This window comes from Monomorium pharaonis, chromosome 9 (assembly GCF_013373865.1).
Source record: "Monomorium pharaonis isolate MP-MQ-018 chromosome 9, ASM1337386v2, whole genome shotgun sequence".
Taxonomy (NCBI): Eukaryota; Metazoa; Arthropoda; class Insecta; order Hymenoptera; family Formicidae; genus Monomorium; species Monomorium pharaonis.
This window is the reverse complement of record NC_050475.1, coordinates 1390280-1412730: the sequence shown is the minus strand read 5'-3', so window position 1 is coordinate 1412730 and position 22451 is coordinate 1390280. Positions and strand designations below refer to the sequence as shown.

General features: G+C 34.7%; 3 protein-coding genes and 1 long non-coding RNA gene across 8 annotated transcripts in view; 2 read left to right on the top strand and 2 right to left on the bottom strand.

Annotated features, from left to right (window-relative positions):
- Positions 1–600: 600 nt before the first annotated feature.
- Positions 601–2126, top strand: LOC105836342 (tRNA (cytosine(38)-C(5))-methyltransferase). The gene is made up of 2 exons (XM_012680308.3): positions 601–971; positions 1094–2126. Exons 1-2 carry the CDS (start codon positions 917–919, stop codon positions 2116–2118), a joined length of 1080 nt encoding a protein of 359 aa, XP_012535762.1. The 5' UTR covers positions 601–916; the 3' UTR covers positions 2119–2126.
- Positions 2074–3436, bottom strand: LOC105836343 (transcription factor MafG). The gene is made up of 2 exons (XM_012680309.3): positions 3067–3436; positions 2074–2824 (listed from the first exon to the last, which is right to left on the bottom strand). The coding sequence occupies exons 1-2, from the start codon at positions 3091–3093 to the stop codon at positions 2459–2461; spliced, it is 393 nt and encodes a 130-aa protein (XP_012535763.1). The 5' UTR covers positions 3094–3436; the 3' UTR covers positions 2074–2458.
- A 2978-nt stretch (positions 3437–6414) lies between these two features.
- Positions 6415–22451, top strand: part of LOC105836334 — a 71328-nt gene continuing 55291 nt past the window's right edge. For 2 of the 4 annotated variants that reach the window (XM_036291799.1, XM_036291797.1), the window contains exons 1-2: positions 6415–6667; positions 17137–17273. In XM_036291799.1, coding sequence (XP_036147692.1) covers positions 6665–6667; positions 17137–17273 — 140 coding nt within the window. In that variant the 5' untranslated portion in view covers positions 6415–6664. Of the gene's footprint in view, positions 6668–7294; positions 7903–17136; positions 17274–22451 lie in introns of all 4 variants that reach the window. The other 2 variants (XM_036291798.1, XM_012680293.3) reach the window with 2 other exon arrangements.
- Positions 10680–22451, bottom strand: part of LOC105836336 — an 89552-nt gene continuing 77780 nt past the window's right edge. Inside the window, exons 5-6 of one of the 2 annotated variants that reach the window (XR_004964573.1) lie at positions 11647–13883; positions 10680–11586 (exon numbers count right to left, since the gene is read on the bottom strand). This is a non-coding gene — a long non-coding RNA (uncharacterized LOC105836336). Of the gene's footprint in view, positions 13884–22451 lie in introns of both variants that reach the window. The other variant, XR_003626491.2, reaches the window with a different exon arrangement.

Below are 22451 nucleotides of genomic sequence, written 5' to 3'. Positions count from 1 at the left end.
TTCCATCCAAGCTCTACCGCGAGTAAACTCTCTTTCACACGACAATCGTAGACATATGCCGTTTCGTTGGATCCATGCCCGTGCCGTATCGTAAATCGAGAGCGTGATAGACTTTACATTTTACATTGCCATTCAGTTTCAGATTAAGGCTCCGAGTATTCGTAAACGAGTCCTTGCTGCTTCATTAGATGAACGGTAAATTCCCTTTCATTATTCTCTGCCCGACGTCACGTTACTCTGGCTCGCCATTTATTAACTGTTTAATTTTATATGACGCAAAACAGCATTCAGCTTGATTCAATTTCCATTAAGACGGAGATCACGACTGTCACGATTGATGAGTTACGTCAAAGATTGGAGCAGATTATATTAAAGGTTAGGTAAATTGAGGTAAATGCTACTCGCCAAGTCGCCACCATAGACCGAGCAAAACTTAGAAGAGATTTAAACCTAAGTAGGTTTGAATCTCTGCTAAGTCGGGTTCGAGCCTTCGCTAAAGCGTTATTTGATGGTCAGACAAAACGCTTTAGCGAAGACTTGAATTCAATTTAGCAGAGATTCAAACCTACTTAGGTTTGAGTCTTCGCTAACTAGGTTTGAATCTCTGTTAAGTTGGATTCGAGTCTTCGCTAAAACGTTATGTGTTGTCTATGCTCGCCACAGGACCAAGGCAGTATTTAGGTTAAAAATTTTTCAAGCGTCGATTGATTTAATTGACTACGAGATAGAGAATTTCTGGAAACTCGACAACCTCCCTATTCCGCAACCAATCAACATGCTTGAACAATTTCACATATGACAAATAAAAAAAGTATCAATACAGCCATGTTGGAGCTGGAAAGAGCGCATCGCACAAATAATGTTTGTCACATGTCTTTTTCCATGTCCATAAACAGTTTCAGAGCAATTTGGAGCAATGAGGGTGTTGGAGCTGTACAGCGGTATCGGAGGAATGCATTATGCGCTCCGTGGTAAATTCAAATTAATAATTCAAATAACGAAAATTATCACCATTCCATGTTATTATTTAATTGTATTTCTAGCGTTAAAGTAAATTAACCTGTGATAATTTTTATTGTCATCATCATTTCAGAGAGTGGAATTACGGCGAGAGTCGTCGCAGCAGTTGATATAAATCCTGTTGCAAACGATGTTTACTGTCATAATTTTCCGGAAACTGTTCTTATGAATAGAAATATACAGTCTATTAGTGCACAGGAATTAAATAAATTGAATGTGGACGTTATATTTATGAGCCCTCCATGTCAGCCCTTTACCAGATTAGGATTAAAGAAGGATGCTCTTGATAACAGAACTTGTTCCTTGTTACACATTTTGAGCTTGATACCAGAATTAAAAAGTTTAAAGTACATTTTGCTAGAAAATGTTAAAGGTTTCGAAACATCTCAAATGAGAGACAAGCTAGTAGATTGTATAGAAAGTTGTGGATATGCCTACAGAGAATTAATAATAAGTCCATGTCAATTTGGTATACCAAACAGTAGACACAGATATTACTTGCTGGCGAAAAGGAATAATTTGAAATTCTGTTTCAACCAGTCCTCCCTGGAAAATAATTTGCTGCCTGAATTATTTGAGTTACTGCCAAAGAGTAAGCACTTGGTGCTAGCAGAGAAGAAAGGTAAAATTAATAAAAAATCTGGCAGATTGTGTTATACATTGGAAAATATTTTGGAAAATGTTGAAGAATCAAAATATTTGGTACCTTCCAAATTATTGCAAAAGAGAGCATGGGTGTTGGATATACGAACATTTGAGAGCAACGGTTCCTGTTGCTTCACCAAGGGATATGGTAATTACGTGGAAGGTACAGGATCTGTGTATTGCCCATTTACAAACGAAATGGTTAAATTGAAATATAACGAAGTTGGCAGTCACCAGAATGATTTGGGCAAGCAGATGCAGATTTTGTTAGATTTAAAACTCAGGTTTTTTTCCCCTAAAGAGGTGTGTCGATTAATGTGTTTTCCAGAAGATTTTAATTTTCCAAAACATATTACAGATAAACAGAAGTACCGACTGTTAGGAAATTCAATAAATATTCACGTAGTTAGTAGATTGATACTTTTATTGTATACTGAAAATAAAGATGTATAAAAAAATCAGTGGAATTTCCATATTTTCCATCCTTTGTCCCATAACTTGATACTCTTACAGAATATTTCTTATATGATTTCTTACATATAAAGTCATACTTTTTTATTTAAAGAAATATTTTGTATAATTTGTGTAACTTACTTGTATAAATTAAAATACTTAAATTAATCTTACAGCATAAATTAAATTCGCAGCTATATGTACAAGATAGTCTTTTATAATTCTAAAAAAAGAACAAAAGTTGTGTAAATAGTTGCAGCATTGAAACATTCACCAATCATTCTATTAAATCTACTGTGTATGTGTGTATTTTGTTAAACAGTATATTTAATTATTTTTTTTACATGTTTTCCAATTCTGGTGGAATGATAATTTTCTTTTCTTGAGCAAATTTTTTGAGTGCGTGATACTTAGAATGCCAGGCTTCTATCTCTTCCTTCATACGATTGTTGTCTTCCTGCATGGCTTCCATGTCGCGATACTCTTGAGTCTTTTCAGATTCCAATTCGTCCTTTTGCTCAATGCGCTTTATACGGCAGCTAGCTGCGTAACCTCTATTCTTCAGTGTACGTCTTCGCTGTTTCATACGTACAATCTCCTCTCTGGACAGCCCACGTAATTTCAACTGCCTATTTAAGTCTCTCACCGATATTGTAACAAGTTCATCATCACTAATGTCTAGACAAGGACCAGGTGATAGCGGATCCTATATCAATCGATACAGAATACAATTAAATCTGAACTCAACATTCTTGGACAAGATATCATATATAGAACCATGCGTTTGATTTACAGATAATAAAAGTACTGAATATATATTTAAGTCGAATAATGGAAAAATTGTATGTGATTTGTCAATTTGGCTCCTCGTGAATGCTCATACTTGCAAGATATCAGGAGGGAGACAGAGGACACATTAGATACTGCAAGACAGGAAGTGCTACATACCATTTTAATAGATCTTTTTCCATCCATAACCGTTTTCGGCTCGGCAGTTTTTTACGCTCGAGAACGAAACAGCCTCGAAAACGCCTGAATCCCTCTGTCTTTTGCGTTTTCCCGATAAATATGCTTAGTCATTCTCGTAGACCTCGAAGAGACGCGTTTGCCGTTCTCGCTCTCAGTACCATTCTGAAAACATCTCTCTCATACACATATATGTAATTAGCCTAGTTTTCATCTAATTCTTTATCAAATTTCTAAAATTTAATCCCATTTCATATTCAGCTATTAACTTTTTTTTAGCAGCTCATGAATATTGGAAATAGTTAGGCCGACTGTCAAGTACATATTTAGGCAAGAATGTCACATAGGTTAGAAAGAACAAGACGGCAAACTTGATTGGTTGCTTCATGTTGTCGATTCGTTCCTACTACATCGTGATTGGTTAAAGTTATGTCCAACAGTAGGTGCGTTCCAAAGTAAAATGGAGAGAAGCTCGTATATGTAATATGAATTATAGATTTTTAGATATGTATAGATATTTATATATATGTAAATACATACGCTGACAATCTACTTCAAAATATATTCAATATGCATACATATAGCAAATTTATATTTTTACACTCTTTTTTTATAAAAAATTTTTACAAGTTTTCGGATGTAAATCTGAAACAATTATTGTATTTACAATTTTGAATTTTTATAAAATAAATAAATAAATAATTTATTTATTTATGAAAAATACAAATATTGTATAATATGTGTATATTTTTTAATTTTAATGCGTTTATATATTTAATTCATATTTGATTCAATTGTTTCTCGAATTATATGTCACGAAATTACAAACAAAATACCTACATTAAATCAATTACTTATATGTATATTATACATTGTTTAAAAGTCGTTCATTATAAGCTAAATATAGTCATGTAATTTTAAACTTTATTTATTTTATGTTAAATGTCACATAGTCCTGTAAAATCCAATTCTGCGTCCAAATAATGAAAATCTAAAATCACGTAGGATGGGGATTTCAATGGAGATGGCAAACATACAATAGATGACAACAGCATCTACTTAAAAAGAAAAAAAAGACTAGTAGGAAATACAACACAGGTATACGGCTAAAAAAAGAGAATTATCATTCAGGAGATCAAGTTGACGATTTTAAATCTTAAAAGCATTATAATAAAAAAAAGAAAACAAGTAGAAAGAAAAAATATATTCAATCCTTTTAACTTTCCAGAATAGATTTAAAAAAAGAGAGAAAAAAAGAGAAAAAAAAAACATATTTTATTCAGATAGTTTATATTCAAATTTGATATTAAATATAAGCGAAAAATAAGACAAAATAGTAATAACATATAAAATTATATATATAATATTAATTCTAGTATTTAACGAAGTTTGTTCTAGAATTGCATAAATATTATATATGCTACAATAGCGCCAAAGTTCACAGATAAGTATTTTAAATATAGTGTAATATAAATTATAAATAATACATTATTCATGGCATGATCACTAGATTTTCTTCATTACATAATTTGTCTCACAAATTACAGATGTTTATTTTCTTCCATTAAGATAAATTTAATAATTTAGTATTTTGTGATCTCTCTCCACGAGAGAGAAATAATCCAATGTAAACATATAATCTTAGTACTTATATTAATAACTTAGACTTTATTCACGACATGTCCTCCACATTAATTTCAGCACAAATGCGAGCTTCTCTCGCGTTAATCTATAAATCTACTTTTTACATAGTAGTATGAATTTAACGAATATTAATGTTTGTAATACACATATAACACCAAATTCAATTATAGTAAATAGAGATAGATTTCATGCAATATAATTTACAATTAATATTTTTCTCTTTCATGCAATTAAGCCGAAAGAACGTTAACAATAAATTATTGAGTGAGGAGTAATAAAAATACACTTTATTATTTCTCGTCTTTAAAAAATAAAAATCTATGGATACTGTTCCAAACATATATTAGAAAACTAATGTTAAAATAAAAAAAATTAGTTACGTCAATTAAGTAATAAAAAATTTAATGATTATATAAATTTAATAAAACCTCTAAGAAAGTAATAAAAGTAATTTATAATATAAATGCAATTTTGCAGTCAAAATATTTTGAAGGCCATATACATTTTGAAAAATTTACCTTTACATATAATTTGTTATAGACAATTAAAGAAATATTATTATTAAATGATTAAATCAGAAAAGATATAATTTAAAAATTAAATACTTTGTTATTTTAATTATATATTATACTTACTTTAATTATATATTGCCTCATATTATACAACTTGTTCTCAAGATATTTCGTGTTATTACGTAAACAATGAAGATATTAAAATAATTTTTTTCTAACAAACAAAGTAAATACGCACGCGCGCAAGTATATAATAAAATAATTAAATCAAAGAGATTGAATGCATTTTCATCAACACACAAAAAAATTAAATTAAATTCAGAATAAATACGATCAAGATCTGAATAACTTAATTGATAATTAATTTAACTGAAGAAATTGCACAAAATAAAATTTTCAGGTACATAATTTGTTAACTTTTCTCATTAAGGATGCTATTCGTGTTAACAAAATAATATAGTTAAAATATTATTTAATAAATATTATTTAAGTAATAATTTTAGATTAAATTAATCGGAATTTGATTAAAATCATTCTTAATAGTGGTTTAATTTGACAGTCTGACTCATCATTGATTGTTTCTACTGAGAGGCATGCATACGTCTGCACAATGACGGCTACGACTACTTGGATAAAGTAGAGGTAGAGTAAAACTCTCTACAAAGTTTTCTCATTAACTCTAAAACATAATTCTCTCAAAGTACAGCATGAGCGCAAATGAGCATATTAAATATCACGTCCACACGTATTACTCGTTACATATTACATTATAACGTTCATTTAAATTAAAAGATTTCATTTATTTAATTTACGAATTTTTCGAAAGGACAAGATTAAATTATCGAGTTTTCATCTCCCTTCATTAAAAACGACATTGAAACGCAGCGACTTCGATACTAAAGCATCGGCAGCCAAGGGTGACTTGGCGCGAACGGTTCTCACGATGATCTTTCAGGGATGTTCTCGCGATCTTTGATGTAAATGATGAGAAACGACGATGCTCTCCCTTTATATCGGGAGTAACGGAGTTGCAGCTCGACAGATGTAATTCTTCCGTGTGTGGTGGTGCCCGCAGGAAATTGCAGTCAACTTCCAACGGTAGCAACTATACACTATACGTCGTCGACGCGGAGGCGTCGTCGGTCGTCCTCGGACGTCTTCGGGCGTCGCGTCGACGTCCCGTCGAGGCGCAGCCGACAGTTGGTGGTCGGACGTCGCGACGGGTGTATCGCGTCGGTGCCCGCTACCCCGCGGTTCATCTCTTGCACTTGATCGAAAGAGAAAAGTTCGATAACTCGCGTAAAAACCCTCGTGACACTTGTCCATACGTGACCATCTCTCATCGGGCTGGAGAACTTCCGGCGAGGGCTGTCACACGCTGCGGAAATGCGTGACGGCTTACGGTGCTTACGCGGTTGACACTGATGGTCTGTATGTGAAAACCTTTTTGCGGGGAAATGTCAATGATCCGCGACGATCGCACACGAATCACATCGTCGGGAATAGAATAGGATTGAAGGGGAGAAGGGACGAAGAAAACGCGCACTCGCATGCGAGAGTTGTGGGAGGGATAAATATAAACGGGCAGGATCATCTCATCTTCTTCGAATTATAAAAAGAATCGTTTATTATTTTATGTAGCAAATTTCTTTACGATAGAAATTTTATATAGGAACGAAAGAAAATTACTTTAGTTATTTAGCCGCGGAATTAAGTGCGATAATTTAACAAGGATATTTATTCTTATTATATTTTAAAAAATTTAATGGGATAAAGATACTCTTCTTCTCGGAAGTGTGTAAATGGAGATAAAGATGATGAAATACAAGCTTGTTTTCTTGCTCGAGTGATTAACAGTTTTTTTACGATAAAAAAAAAACACATCTTTCTCTGATGAAAACGTCTTATCTCGAAAAGAAAAGGGGAGAAAATAGATAGATAAAAAGATGTAATGTGATCGTTGAAGGAGAAGGATAAAGAACTTCTCGTCATTTACGTAACAAAGCAGAGATCCTTGGTTCCGTATATATTATTAAAAGTCCATAAAAATTCAGCTGGGAACGGAGGCAATTCCTTTTTCGCGGTGATACGAAAGGAAGGTGGATATACAGTGTGTGTTAGGGAGTGGCAATTTCTGGATTATTCAAGTGGCCCGAGAGGACATTTATTTTTATACGTAACAGAGAATGTGCTGTGAAAGTTCAATGAGGATGCGAGTGATCGCGATGCAGGGTGAAGAAGGTGAAGGCGCCAACCGCAGGAGGAAACGCGGATGGGAAAATAAAAGCCTTTGCCATTATTCGGTCGCTAAGGAAGAAAGTTGTTCTCGTTCTTCTTCCGATGCAGATCACCATAATGTGCAATCTCCGCACGAAAATCTGAACGGGATCGTCTATTTCTAGAGACGCGCGAAAATTCGATTATCGTCCATCGAATAACAATCACGGAGAAAAAGAATGCTGCACGATGTTACTTTATTGGAGCAATAATTTAAAGTTATATCAGAACGGTAATCTAAAGTTATTGGAAAGTTGTGGTGTATACATTGCTTAGACGAAAACCATTCGTAAGTTATTGTCGAGCATTCGAGAGGAAATATCGGATTATTATCTATTACATCATCAGAACTCCTGAGGAGAAAGCTTGCTGATCGAACTTTTGGGTAGGTCCATGCGCGCAGGATCCTCTTTTTCTCGTTACCTTCAGCGAGAATTTTTATTTGATCTCTCATATATTTAATTTGGATTTACATACGTCGCTTCAATATTATATCGTGATATGATTTTAATATATCGAACAATGTGTTATAATGTATCTTTCTTTCATACAAGATTATACAAAAAACTCGGTTGAATCTTATAATAATTGATACTTTTTTAAACGAATAATTGTCATATGAGAGTTACGTGAAATTTCAGAGAAAATACGAGAACTGAGCGATTATTATGTAATTATTACAATAAAAGAATTGTCGAGAGCTTCGTACAACCTGGACATACATACTCGTAACATATTTCATTGCAAAGTGTATAATCAGACAGTTATGACATTCATGTGAGCATCGCTATAGGCATTGTACCTACAATTATAGCATAGATCAATAACATATAAGACATACCATGTAAGCATTTATCGCGCTTTGTGACTTGGTTGCGGATAATCGTAATAAGGACGATTGTGTAAAACGATGTAACAAGACGATACTTTGATCAAATTATTAGCAAATTGATAATAATGATGTGCTACGTATTAACAAGACGTATAATGCTGATTAGACAACTCAATTATTTTGTATGGAAGAAAAAATAATTCTATCGGATAAACGTAAAATAGATTAAAATAATGCGATTATTTCTTGAGAATAATGCATAATGAGTGGCGTCGTCCAATGCTTCTATCTTCTTCATCTTGACTTGTTCGGTGATCTTCGCGGTGATATAAATCGCGTTTAGTTCAATATTCACTGACAGGAAAGTCTACTTCCACTGCATTATCGTTTTATCGTGCTACAGCTCATGGGAATTTCCGCATTATTCGCAATTTCTATAGAATAAAAATGAGACAGCATACATTCGACAAATGTCATTAACAAAAATTGCATCAATACTTTAACTTGCTTTTATCGGAACTGAATAAGCAAAAGTGTATTTTTTAATTGTGTTAATGTTAATTTAAAAGGTAATTAAATTTGTCCATCAAAATCTAATTAATATCCGTTTTTGTATTTGTCAACAAATTAAGTTTAAAAAAATTGCTTAACAAGATTTTTTAAAATTGTCTTGTATACAGTAGTAGTATAGAGTTTCCCTAATTTCACGGTTTCCTTAGTTTCGGGTTGTTTTGATATTTTTTCCTGTTTTGTTTATTCCACTCTTAAAACATCAGTAGAAATTGTATGAATAATTCAAGAATGATTTCACGCATACTGGTCATTTGTCTTTAGCTAAAAAAGGGGCTGAGATCTTTCAAACTTTGTTGGTAGCAAGCGCGAATCAAGATTATGTCGAGGGCTTTTAAGCTTTCCAGCTTCTCTCTTTGTTTCTCACAAAGTTTTGGATTTGTTATCGCAGCTTTATTCGTTACTTTTGTTAGATTCTGGCGAGCCTTCCTTTTAGTTTCTTTTCTATTATTGATATTCATTGCTGTCCTTACGTGGAGTTTAATCACATTTATTTCTCGATATATTCAACAATTATCAATCTTAAGCGAATTTTAATAGTGTCATTACTCCATTTCTATTTCTAAACTCAAAAAGTAACTGTTTAATTTTAGATTAAAATGTTTTGTTTCTGTCTTCGTGTTTTAAATATTTAAAAATGTTTCAAAAACCGTTTTTAAACAGTGATTTTTTAAATACTACGTTTAAATTTGAAATCTTCAATAGTTTTAAACGTTTTAGTGTTTTAAACTTTACCAACTATTTAAAAACTAAAACATTCTTAAGTATTTAAAAAACAAAGAAAGTATAACAGTTTTATATCTTAAAGTTAAACATTTCTTTTCTTGAGTGTTGATTTTTCCATAACTATATATAAATTTATTTATTATCGTGACATTTCAACATGTTAGAATAATCAATTTTATAATGTCATCAATCATTTTAATACAATCTGTTTTACGGATAAATGATATATTTGTCGATTGGCACGTTAATAAATTGATCATAAATTTTTCCGATGTCGATTCAAAATAAATTATAAATAATAATAAAGGACTTATATTACATATTCTTGCAAAAGTTATAAAATCTTTAAACATTCAAAATAGAGAATTTTGAAATCAACGAAATAAAACATTTTTTTAATTTTCACGGTACATATTTTTAAACTTAAAAAAAAAGCTACTGATAACATAGACTGCATCTTTGGCCACACGGTTTACAACAGCAAGAGCGGTACGTAGGATAAATGAGAAACGTTATTTGCAAATAACGTTACGAAATAAAGAGAGTTAAAAGTAAGTTTAAGCGTACATGTAAAGTTGGACTGGCTAAAATAAAAAAAATGAGATAAGCATATTACAAGTAACTCATATCAGAGACAGTTTTAGAAAGCGGGTTGGCAAAATGATTTAACCAGTGAGTGTCAAAATGCAAATTTAATACCTTACGCGTGTAATGACTGGTCTGGTAACTGAATCAATAAAATCCCATTGAATCGTTCATATTGTTATCTGTTACGTGGGCTTAATCGGATTTGTCACAATAATGAACAATACGACAAACGTTATATGTTTTTCCTTCGAAACAGTTACGTAATGATGGTATATACTCAACATTTATTAATTGATACAAAATATTAATATATTTAATCAAAATGTAACGTATAATAAAAGAGGAAAACTATTAATATTATTATTAAAAAATGTACGGCTATTTCGAATAAGTATTATTAAAATAATGTATTATTAATTAAAAGAGCAACAGGTTACTCTTTTAAATGTAAAACAATAATTCTTTTGAACGTAGAAAAATTACTTGTTATATATTTTTTAAAAAGAATATATATAAAAAAGCATCCCATATGAACTTGACGAGACGTATTTGATTTTTTCATCGCGTGCGCCAGTAATCAAAGACCACCGTTCGAAGGAATGCTTTTCTATCTTACAAACATGTCACCGATATATAACACGTAGAATGTCTGTGTGCCATGTTACATCCTGCCAAGGATTCCATTAATTTCTACCCAAACTCCTCGCAGTGGCCGTTGAAACAGTTGCCCTGAATAGTTTCGCGATCTGCAATGTTCGACGAGCTAAGCAAATGCATCGTTAGGTACTTCACCAGTACATACACTTTACAACTCTAAAAGTTTTCAGACATGTGACAAATCTCAACGACTGCATTACACAGAATTATATCTAGTTTCAAACAAATGTTACTAAAATTATAAAAATCTCATTACGTTAACTTTCAACTAAATGTAGAGAAAAGAGGAGTTTCTGGGACATCTGCCACTCGCTTTGTGTAATTCAGTTGTGTTCTTTTTCTAGAAAAGCAAAACTAACGATTAATGTTTAAAAACACAACAGATACAATCACATGCGGAATACAATTTTTATTTCTATTTTTTTCAATATCTAAATATTCTAAATGTAGGGGTTTCAAGAATTCCACATCCATCACTGTGTAATGCGTGTGTGTCCATAGTTAAGAGTTAAACAAAAATTTTCTCGAACGTTTATCATGATAAGTCTGATAATATTTTACACAATCGCCAACGTGAGCCCAATAACGATTCTTGAAAATCCATTGCGTTGCTTCATTATATAGCTGTTTACGTATTAAATGACCGCGACGAGAATCCATGGAGATTTTTCATCAACGCAAAAGTCAAGCAAATCCCTGTAAATCAGGCTCTGTTTGCATCAGTCACTCACCCTTCATCCATACCTTCTGACTAACCAACCAAACTGTGTAGACGTCATCCTGACGAATGTTGACAAAAGTTCTCCGATGTTGTCTCGCGTGTTATCGATAATATCTTAAATGTCGGATTTCTTACACAACCGCAATTAAATTGACAAAACCGACTTTACTTATTTTTACAATAAGCAGCTTTTCCTTTCCTTTCTAGACGAGGAAAAGATCGTCATCCTGGATGGAGCATATGTTCTGAAAAAATCTGTCAGAAGTATCGCATTAAAAATTGCCAAGAATAAATTTTTTTCCTTGAAATTTTCATATCTCGACATTCATGTAAGGTAATGATATGATTTCATATGAGAGTTTATAATTTAAGATTGTGTATTTAAAACTGACACAACATATAAAATAAATTATTAAACAATATAGAATCAATAAAAATAATCTCAATAATACAGCTTCTATATTATATTTGCAGTTTATGTAATTCAAGTGATTTCTTTTGAGATTCAAATTATGATGTTTCCTACTTGAAGTGTCATTTATATTTGCGGACAGAATTAATTAAAATATTTGTCAGTCGCATCGCTGAAATTATCGAACGGCTTCAACATTCTTGCCCCATTTCGATTGCAGTCTGACTGCATCACTGTGGGATACAATCCCCGATCGCACTCTTGACCGCACACGATTGCATTGCACGCGTGGTATTTGTGCTGCGTATGGTATGCATTTTCATGAAATTGTGCCACGTATCTGCGTCATTATCCGGAACCCTACGCGCATTCCAACGGTTCCTTCCGCCTTCCAGAAAGTACAGAATTTTCATACCGAGAACCCGTTAACTCGGCGCAAGAGTTTTCACGACCGACGAACGTACCAACAAACGAATGGACGAGTAGACGCATTTCGTAACATTTTTCTTGCTGCTTTTAACATGCTCATAAAACAGTGTAGAAACGCGAAATCTTTCACGTTGCTGGGCTTTACGGGAGATGAAAAGGAGGAGAAAAGAGGAATGCGAAGTTTTCTCCACGAAAAAAGCCGTGCGCTGCTAGAACAAATATAAATATATTGTACATATACATCTAATTTTGAATGCAACTTTTTGGTAAAACTACATTTTCTTATAGTCATGAGATTTTATGATGTATGCGAAAGAAACGCATTCTCGTGAGTGACATGAAGACAGAGTACCGCAATGTGCGCGATATGCATCATTTAAAAATAAAAGTGATAAAAAATTATGCATTTTTTGATATTATTATATTAAATATAATAACAATGCGTTCATAAATGTCAATATGCAAAAAGGTAAATTAATTCATTCGGTCAGATAATAAAGCAAATGAATTACGTTAATTGCGAATGGAATAAATAATAATGTAACGACTTTCGTGAAATATACGCGTGTGCTTACTTTTATAAAATCTTTTCTCAAATTCGCAATGCTGTTTCTGTCTTGAATTTAATGCGAGTACGCGCAAATGTCGCGTCAATAAACATCGTGTTCGTCATTAAGAGGCATTCAAAACCACGGTGAAATTACGCCCGTCGTGATTGAAACTTCAGTGAAACTGTAGCAAATTGCGAGAAAGTTTCTTCATGGCAATGAGGTGTGGTTTAAAACAGTTTAGTATTCTGCCTCTCGTCTCATCCTCTTCTTTCTTCCTTTCTTTCTCTCTCTATTTTTATCCCTTTCCTCTTTTTATATCGATCTAATAATACATAGAAATGAAGAGATGGCCTATATTCTTAGGCGTTACCAGTGGCTATGCCTAACAATCATTGGATTGAAGATAATTCCTTAATTCAGCGTTTGTAATCAGCATGTTCTGAGTTTGATAAGTTTCCATTTTATTTAAGATTCATTTATCTAAGGACACATCGTCTTATTATGTTTCGTAATGCTATGTTTTCTTCTTTATCCTCTCTTGCATCGTTGTTGAATTACAAAAATATCGATTGAAAGTAAGTGGTACTACATTTTCCGAGGCTGCTCGATCACGCTGACATCAACAATAGAGGCGAACAAACAGGGATATATTTTCGGCGCAAATAATTGTTCGCCCTCGTAAATCCGACACCACACGATATTTCCTACTTTTCGAGTTTCGCCAAGCGAGACTTGTCAGCTGAAAATTGAGTGACGTCGTAAAGTCAGGCGAGCTGGAAGTTGCGAGTTTTTCGCAATCAATTGTTGCTGAGATTGAATGCTGATTGGCTTCGTTTCGAAATGTCGCGATATCCTATTTACGCCCGACATTAATGATATTCTGTACCAACAAAGCACGATATTGTAAAAGTAATTTTTTTAAATACTAATTATAAGTAAAAGATTCTTCGGTTCTCTTAGGATAATTATAATTTTTTCACGCTGTACGCTACGTAATATGAATTTAATCGATGAGATTTATACACAAATTTATTGCGTTTTATTAGTCTGTCAAGAAATATAATACACAAGGAGATAGAACGTAATTAATGATATCTAAGTAGGAGAAAATATTCAATGAAACTTAACTAAATGACAGTCGCACGTAATTGTATCAAACTGACAATGAGACTTCCATTTATTGCCAAACTTTTCTTTAGTTTCAACAATTCTTCTTATCTGTGTTGTACTTCTGACGAAATTATAAGACCGAACAATAGAAACTTTTCGACGTGATTACTAATAAGATTTATTTTGTAGTTAACGTTAGGAAAATGGATTGCAAGAGAAAGCACATTTCACCTCTAATAAATTTCTGTTCCTACAGTCTGTTTTATTACACTTTCGTCTACTGCGAACGCCGATAGTCGATGTGAACAATAAGAAGTATTCAAAGGCGTGCATAATTCTCGGTGATCGATAAAGCTCAAAAGATTCTGGTTGGAGAATAAACGAACAAAAGTTTTCTCCATTTAGAACAAACGGATCGCAAAGTCGTGCGATGGTGTATAGACTATTTTAAATAGCAAAATTTTATGTGACGCACGTTCTTCTGATCCTTTCTTTTAATTGAATTATACTACACTAGAGTCACAATGCCGTAATGAGTCATCAGCAAGTAAAGGATTGACGCATTGTTAGACTAAAAAAAAGCTCGTTCAACTCATCGTGTCTATAAATAGCGACTGTAGTTCGCGGAACACTTTTCGCTCGTTAAATACACAGTAACGTAATATACAAAAAGTATACTTTAAAAACCGTTTAAACGAGTATTCATTGTGTTGAGGTTAACAATAAAAGTTTAATACAATAAAAATAATTTGCAGAAAATCCCGCTTCGGCTTGCAATCTGTATTTAAATAGCCACACCGCGATAACCGAAATTACAATCTATCGACGTCCTACAATATTTTACCCTTTACGTGACATAATCGTGAAATCGATATATGAAACGCAAATAATAATAAACTATGCCGCTAAAATACCGGAGGCACACGGAGGAACGTAGTATCCTGACCTCGATTCCTCCAAAAAGCTATAGGGTTAGAAGTCGCAGCATCAATCATTGTCTGCGCGCTATACCTTCTTGTCATTCTTGTCAATACTATCAGATATATAAACCAATTTCGACCCACTCAAAACTTGCCAATCTAAAATCACATGCAAATGTTGGTGCATTAAACAAGTTCTTAAAGCGCAATTTACAGCAATTGTGAGCAATAAGATGCATGCTGAATTAATCGTCGCGCGAAACGTTATGTCGATATGTCGAGAAAATCTCGTGCAACACCGAGATACGAAAGCTAATATTAGAAATTCTTCGAACGGCAAATAAGATTTAAAGTGGAGATGGTCAAAGTACTTCTGACCAACATATTTTCAAAGAAAATATCTATGTGCTTTTGTTAGTGTGTCACAGTAAAAAGATGAAAGGGGAGTGCTTCTTCTCAAGTGTCAGCAATCAGCACAAATAGTATTTCTCATTGGTCAGAATAATCCGATTTTTATTTCTTATAGCGCATTTTCGACGGTACGTAAAAATTATTTTTCTAGATCTGACAAATTAAATTATTCGTTTTAATTAACTGCATCGTTGTTGCGTGGTCTACAAACTTGTCGATAGCAACGGTAATGTCACATATGAGGCAAAATAGTGACGTTTCATATCAATTTTATAGTCAATCAATAGCGTGCTGCCCGCGTTTTATAATTTCCAACTAAATGCAAATTCTGGCTAATTTTAGTCCGGTTATATATTTTAATATAAAGGCAGCTTTCGCTTTGAGCGTCGGAGCTTGTTACGTGTTACCTAACCAATCCACTTTGATCTCTCCGACGAAAGATCGATAAATAGCAACGGAATGGAATTTAATCCTTTTAACGCAAGAACGAGCTTATAATGGCTTCAACCCTATTGCGAAAAATTTATTTAGCTTAATACTAAGGATGTGTAAATTATGTTAGTCGCGGTAATAAGCTGTGTGCGACGCTCTTTCACTCATTAAGATTCATTTAGGCGAGCAAATCGTACACGGTGCTCGCATTAGTTTGCGCAAAATTAAAGACTTTTAGCAATTTGTATTATTTTAAAATATTTGACAAACAACCTTACTACTGGTAATCGAACATCTTGACAAGAGGACACTCAATTTACTGTAACATACTGTAACATCTTGCCTCAATTCAAATTATTAACGTTGCGCTTATCTTTACGCATAAATCGCAATTGTAATTTAGCTTAAGCTGATTTAGATGAAATTTGAAGAATACGGCACGTCATTCTCTAATTGAATTAGGCATGTGCGACGGAGCGTATTAACGCGAGCAAATAGATGGATTACTGAAGTAATAGTAGCAGAAGCCGGTAGCCCGTAACTGTACCAAATAACTGTTACCGGGAAATGCTCACTGATCGAGATGCAGGACTAATAATCGATCCACAAATTTACTCATAAACGACGCTCATAGGCGATATAACGCATATATAACGCACGTATATTGATGTTGCATCTAACGATAAATCATCATACATCACCAAATTGGGCTACGCTCTCTCTTATTTCGCAAAAAAAAAACAGATTTTTTGTTACATGTGCGTCGAAAGTAGTCCCTTTCGTGTCACTTTTTTATGGGTAAAGTCGCCGTTTCAGCACTTTAACATTATTGCACATTTCTTGTTCTTTAATAGATGGCGAAAATCGTGGTGAAAACCATTTCACCACGTTTTTGTCAGCAAGTTTGATCATTTCAGCACTCGCATACGCGATACGCATGGTAACTCTCGCAGAATTGACCGCTTCCGTGAACCTAATCTTGGTTGGCCTGTCAATTTGTGAGACTCCAAGACACTCAAGGAACCATACATTGACGCACGGATAACAAAAAATGCAATACGGGTTTAACGGCCAACGAAAGGTCGACATTATTTTGTTACATAATGGACTATTTCATTTATCTAAATTCTCTCTTCTACATTCTATCATCTGTAGTTTGAAAAAAAATAGTTTTAAGAAGACTAATTTATTTAAAAAAATCCAAATCAGATAATTTGTGGTATTAGAACGTTAATTTTATATTCTCGATTATGTTCGCAGGTGTTGGGAGGATTAGGGCGCAGAATGTCGAGCGGCGACAAGGCTACACCAGGCCTGACCATCGATCGCGCCGCTTTTCTGCTTCTAAGAGTGAAAAAAGCGTTCAAGAAGAAGAAGCAGCAACGAAAGGAGAAAAGGTGAGTGCTTGTCCTGTTAATTTAGCCAGCTAGCTGACGCAGAGAGGGAAAGAGAGAGAGAGAGAGAGAGAGAGAGAGAGAGAGAGAGAGAGAGAGAGAGAGAGAGAGAGAGAGAGAGAGAGAGAGAGAGAGAGAGAGAGAGAGAGAGAGAGAAAGAGAGAGAGAGAGAGAGAGAGGGAGAGAGAGAAATGTACCTTCAGAAAAGATGTTTTCAAGTTAACTGTCTCGATTTGTGGTGATGAGTAACAAAAAGAGTAGATACAACGCGGTACGAAAATGCTTACTTCACGTGGCTCTTCTGTTCATCGTTTTCTTATCTTTAAATTACTCTCGAGATCGTCTTTACGTCAAGGAATCTTTCGGCGTCGTTGATTATCTGACGCGTTTCTCTATTGAGCGATCGACATCACATTATATTATAATCTGTTGGCCCGAGGCATCGAATAGATTTTGTTAGCTTCGTGCCAGAGGAAAAAGGATAAGGCTAACGAAATCGCAATCGATCTGGTGAAAAGAGAATCTTTAGAAGCGCAACGTCATTGTTCGTTAGTGTCATCAGGAAAAAGCTTTGTGGATTTCCGAGGACAATAGCTTTAAAATGCATGCACCTATATGGGACATTCTATACAGATACATTTTGAATGGTTTTCTGTATATCGGCCGAACCTTATCCACTCGAGATCTGTAAACAACCCAACCTGCTATTGAACGCAATTCAATCGGCAACAAATTGGCTTGGCTCCAGCTTATCGAATAGTACGCCCAAGTCTCTATTAATCTTTGCGAGCATCCAAATTGCTCAGACATTTAATTATAAAATTAACGAACAATCCGCTGAGCACGCGAGGAAACGGCAGTTTTGTTTCGACCGCGATATTAATATTCCACGGCAGTTCAGTTTTGAATATTCATAAAGCGGCTACTCGAATGTAGATATATGCGTTAAGACCCAAGGCAACGTCCCGTGTTTCCTATTTAATCCTACGGTCGTTCTTCGGTGTCTTTATATTTAAAACAATTCCATTCGGTATCTAAATTTAAATCCTCTATACCTTCTTAAATATTGTATTTATTTAATTCATAAAATTGCGACACTCCGACAGATTTCTCGATATGTCACGGATGTTTTTGTGACGGATATTTTTACCAGGACGGAATTATTTTGAGATGATTTATTCTTGTTCGTCAATTATTTCATAAACTACAAAGTGGATAAATTTAACTTTCGTAATTTGCGAATTTGCGACTGATGACTTCCTTCCGAGTTTTAATATCTAATTAACGAGGTAGACCGTCGGCTAATTAATTTCAATCCGGAATAACCTAAAGTAGTTTCCGGAAATTAGATAATTCGTCGATATTCCTCTCTAGCGACTCGAGCGTTATGAATGCTTGATAACAATTCGGTGTAGTGGTCATGCGAGCAAAATACGTAACACGTACGAACTGTGACAGCTGTAACTTCGAACAACATTATGTATCGAGAAAGATATTTACGCTTTCAACGTGACTGCAATTTTCGGAGAAATATGCAAATGCATTTAATGTATTATTTCATAATTCTGACTATGATAGTAATAGGTGACTCTAATCTAATCAGTTAGGGTAATCTAACAATAATTACATCGCCAGCTTTAACGTGCTTCCAAGCCGTACGGAGTTCATACGCAGGTCAAAGGTTTTATCGGCACATCCTCTTCATCTCATCCGGGACAGTGACGAAGGGTTTCCCTCAAATTTCTCGGATCGTTTTACCACTGATGTGTGAAAAGCCGATTTTGTAAAAGCGTCGTTTCAAATTTTTATATCGCGCCGGAATGAATCGCCGAAAACAGTAACAACTACACGAAAGCGCATTACAAAGCTCCAAAAATAACAGATGAATAAACAATTGAATAAATCGATAGATTTTATTATTATCCAACAACAATGCTATATCGTATGTGTAAGAAAAATTCACCGTACGGTTTACGTAATGTTTAAAATGATAGCAAAATTTTTCATTAATAACGAAATCTCAAGACATGGAAGATTTATGGCGCTACGTCACGATAAGTTTACGTACACGGATTATTCAAGGATTAAAGTTTTGTGCTGCATTATCTTTACATATATAGATGCATTTGTAACGTCGTAAAATGACGGGAAGAGAAATGCGGGAGGGGCATGTGCGAGCGCGATGAAGATCGTAAAGCGACGCGCAATCGCTTTTTCTCGTTTGTCTTGCCTCATTTTTCTCGTAGAAATCGTAAGGATATCGTGGGTGCAGGTAGATCGAAGGTAATATAGTACGTGCTATATGAGACGCGCAAACTCAAGAACGCCTACATAAGATCAGACAGACAGGTAACGTAATGAGTAACGGAAACAACGGATCGGACGAAGGAAAAATCAACCGATAAAGATATAACGAATTAAGTCTTCCCTATTTTTTGCTGCGGTCTTCGTATTTTGTCGATAATGACGCGCGTCCACGTTTCGTGTCGGGAACATGAAACTATCCTAAATCATTCTCGTGATTACCTTAGCCTGGCTGTGAATGGATCTTCCTGAGTTTGAGGACTTGGGCAGAGGGTAAATTGTGTTATCTTCGTTCGCGCATACCGGTAGTACACGCGCAATTATGGATGCCTGCAAGTTACGTTGGTGAATTTAACTAACTCCGCGGGCAGTATGCAAATTGACGATCTATTTACCAAAGAAATAAGCAATTACGCGGGGATGCACCTGTCGCGATGCATTACACTTCGCGCTACAATGCCATACTTCCGTTCCGTTGCACATACATCGAGAGTCTCGTTTTCCGCTTCAATTTGACCCTTTGTTGCCTGACGCTACTCAACGAAACCTCTGTGGATTTTTATTCGTTGGGAGAAATAAGGGATGCATTTATGCAAATAACTGGGGTTCCTGCGTACCATATTTATAAAGAAAATAATGTTTATTTTTGCACTTTGAATTGCTGGATGTTTTTTACTGGCCGTACTGACCGTTATTGCGGTAATCAATTTTAAAATTATGTTAGGTAGTTGCAACTACGTTTGTAGGCGACTGTAAATATATATATATATATATATATTACAGTCATCTATCTGAGATATTCATAAAGCTTTGGAAGCGCGAGTAACGTGAAATTTAGCATTAAATTCCGTTAAAAAATTCACCAGAATAACGTTACTAGATGAGTGTTTGCAAACTTTTTAGTTTTTGTATTTTAAGATTAATAGATACATTTTACGCTTTGACTCAACGTGACCCACTCTTCGTTCCATCGCGCCCATCGTTTTATTCCCTAATGGACACTTCCTGCGAAACGAAGACTAGGTCAGACGTAAAATGTCGAAGGATATAAAAAAATACAAGTCTAACGTATAACGCAATGTGCCGCACTTATTTTTATTATTCAGGAAATTTTATCCAGCCTCGAAAGAATATTTAAAAATATGACGTGGCGTTATACAATTATAATATTGTCTTTCACCGGAAATTATAGTAATCGATATTTGTTTTCTTTTTAATTCTAATACTTGTAAACGTGATACTTGTGAATTCACAATAATGGTTCTGTTGTACGTACTGAATTTTTTTTATCGATATTAAAACTTGCAGCACTCTTAACCTGCATTTTCCAATACTGCCAGTGTTCTCTACAATAGATTCTACGTGTGTGATAAAGTGTGGCGAAAAATTATATACTCTGCTTTGAATACAACGCTATTGATTTCTATGTGTATCGCTGACTCACTGCAATCCGCCTGCCCGTAGCCGAGTAATTTTTACGATCGTTGCGCTTCTTCAAAAAAAAGGAAAAAAATAAAAATGAAAGTTATCTCCTCTGGTTAACGGTTCGCGATGTCTGTGTATCATATCTCTACGTTTTTTCCCAACACTATATTTCCTTCGTTTCTCTTAAAATCCAATATTAATGATTGCAGCTACATTTTAATTCGCTTCTCCGTTCCTTGCCTCATCGTTTTATCTAATAGTATTCCTCTAATGAAATCGAGGTCAGGGCCATTCGCTGTACTCGTGTAAAAGTCCCGGTTATGCACGTTGACTGGCGATGTAAATGTGGACCGTATGCGTGATGACGGAGGTGCGTCCGCACATACGTGTGTGTGTGCGTGTGTTTGGACATGTGCATGTGTTACGTTTGCGCAAACCCTCTGTCACGCCCGGTTAAATTCACCTGTGTAATGCGCGTCACGTTGTTGGATTTTCGCGATGAGGTTTCTCACCTACTTGAAAATGCACGAAATTCGTGCCGATTCCCACTACAAATTACGCGAGGTCGCAAAATACACATGTAAGCACACGCACGCACACACACGCACACACACGCACGCACACACGCACACACACACACACAAACACGTGCATAGTTACATACGCACGTATATCGACTAATCTCCATGCAGTCCTCCACTTTGCGGAAGCAGTCAACATGCATTGCGTGACACAGTAATCTATCACTCTGAACATGTCGCGTAAGGATGAATCGCAAGATGTATACTCTGAAACTTGGAATTAAATAAGAGTTTTCATACGTCTAAATTCGTGGTATCAATTATCAGCATTGCGCTAGGAAAATTCCATCCGGGAATTTGTATTACAGCCACAAATTAATGTCACGTTGCACTCGTGAGCGTTATCGTAACAATTAGCTCAAATGCAAATTAATACGCGGCTGATTAATTAATCCACGTAGTAAGCCATAATATCACAATATCATGCCAAGCCTAACGTCAACTGACGGTTGTAGCGGCATCATTATCTAAGCACCCACGCAAAGTAATACAGTGATATCAAGTAGTTTGAAGAGCTAACGGAAACTGCTCTCGCACGGTGATACTTTGTCACGTACTCGGATGCTTATTTACAGAGAGCATGTGTATCATGTGTGGTAGTATTAATTGAAGTGTTTCAGTGCTAAGTATGCACAGGGCATGTTATTGTTTAGCGCGTTTAAGAGCGTTTACATAAACCTAATAGAGTTTCCTCACGCGAATGTGGAAGAGAAACAAGGAAGCGACCGATCTATCGAATAGAAAATCCAAATAAAAAGCCTTCATGCAAATCCCCTTTTTCATTTGAAAAAAAATTAAAAAATTAAAATTTTGAAAAAAGAAAAAAGCAAGAGAGAGAGAGAGAGAGAGAGAGATATTTTGTTACAATCGG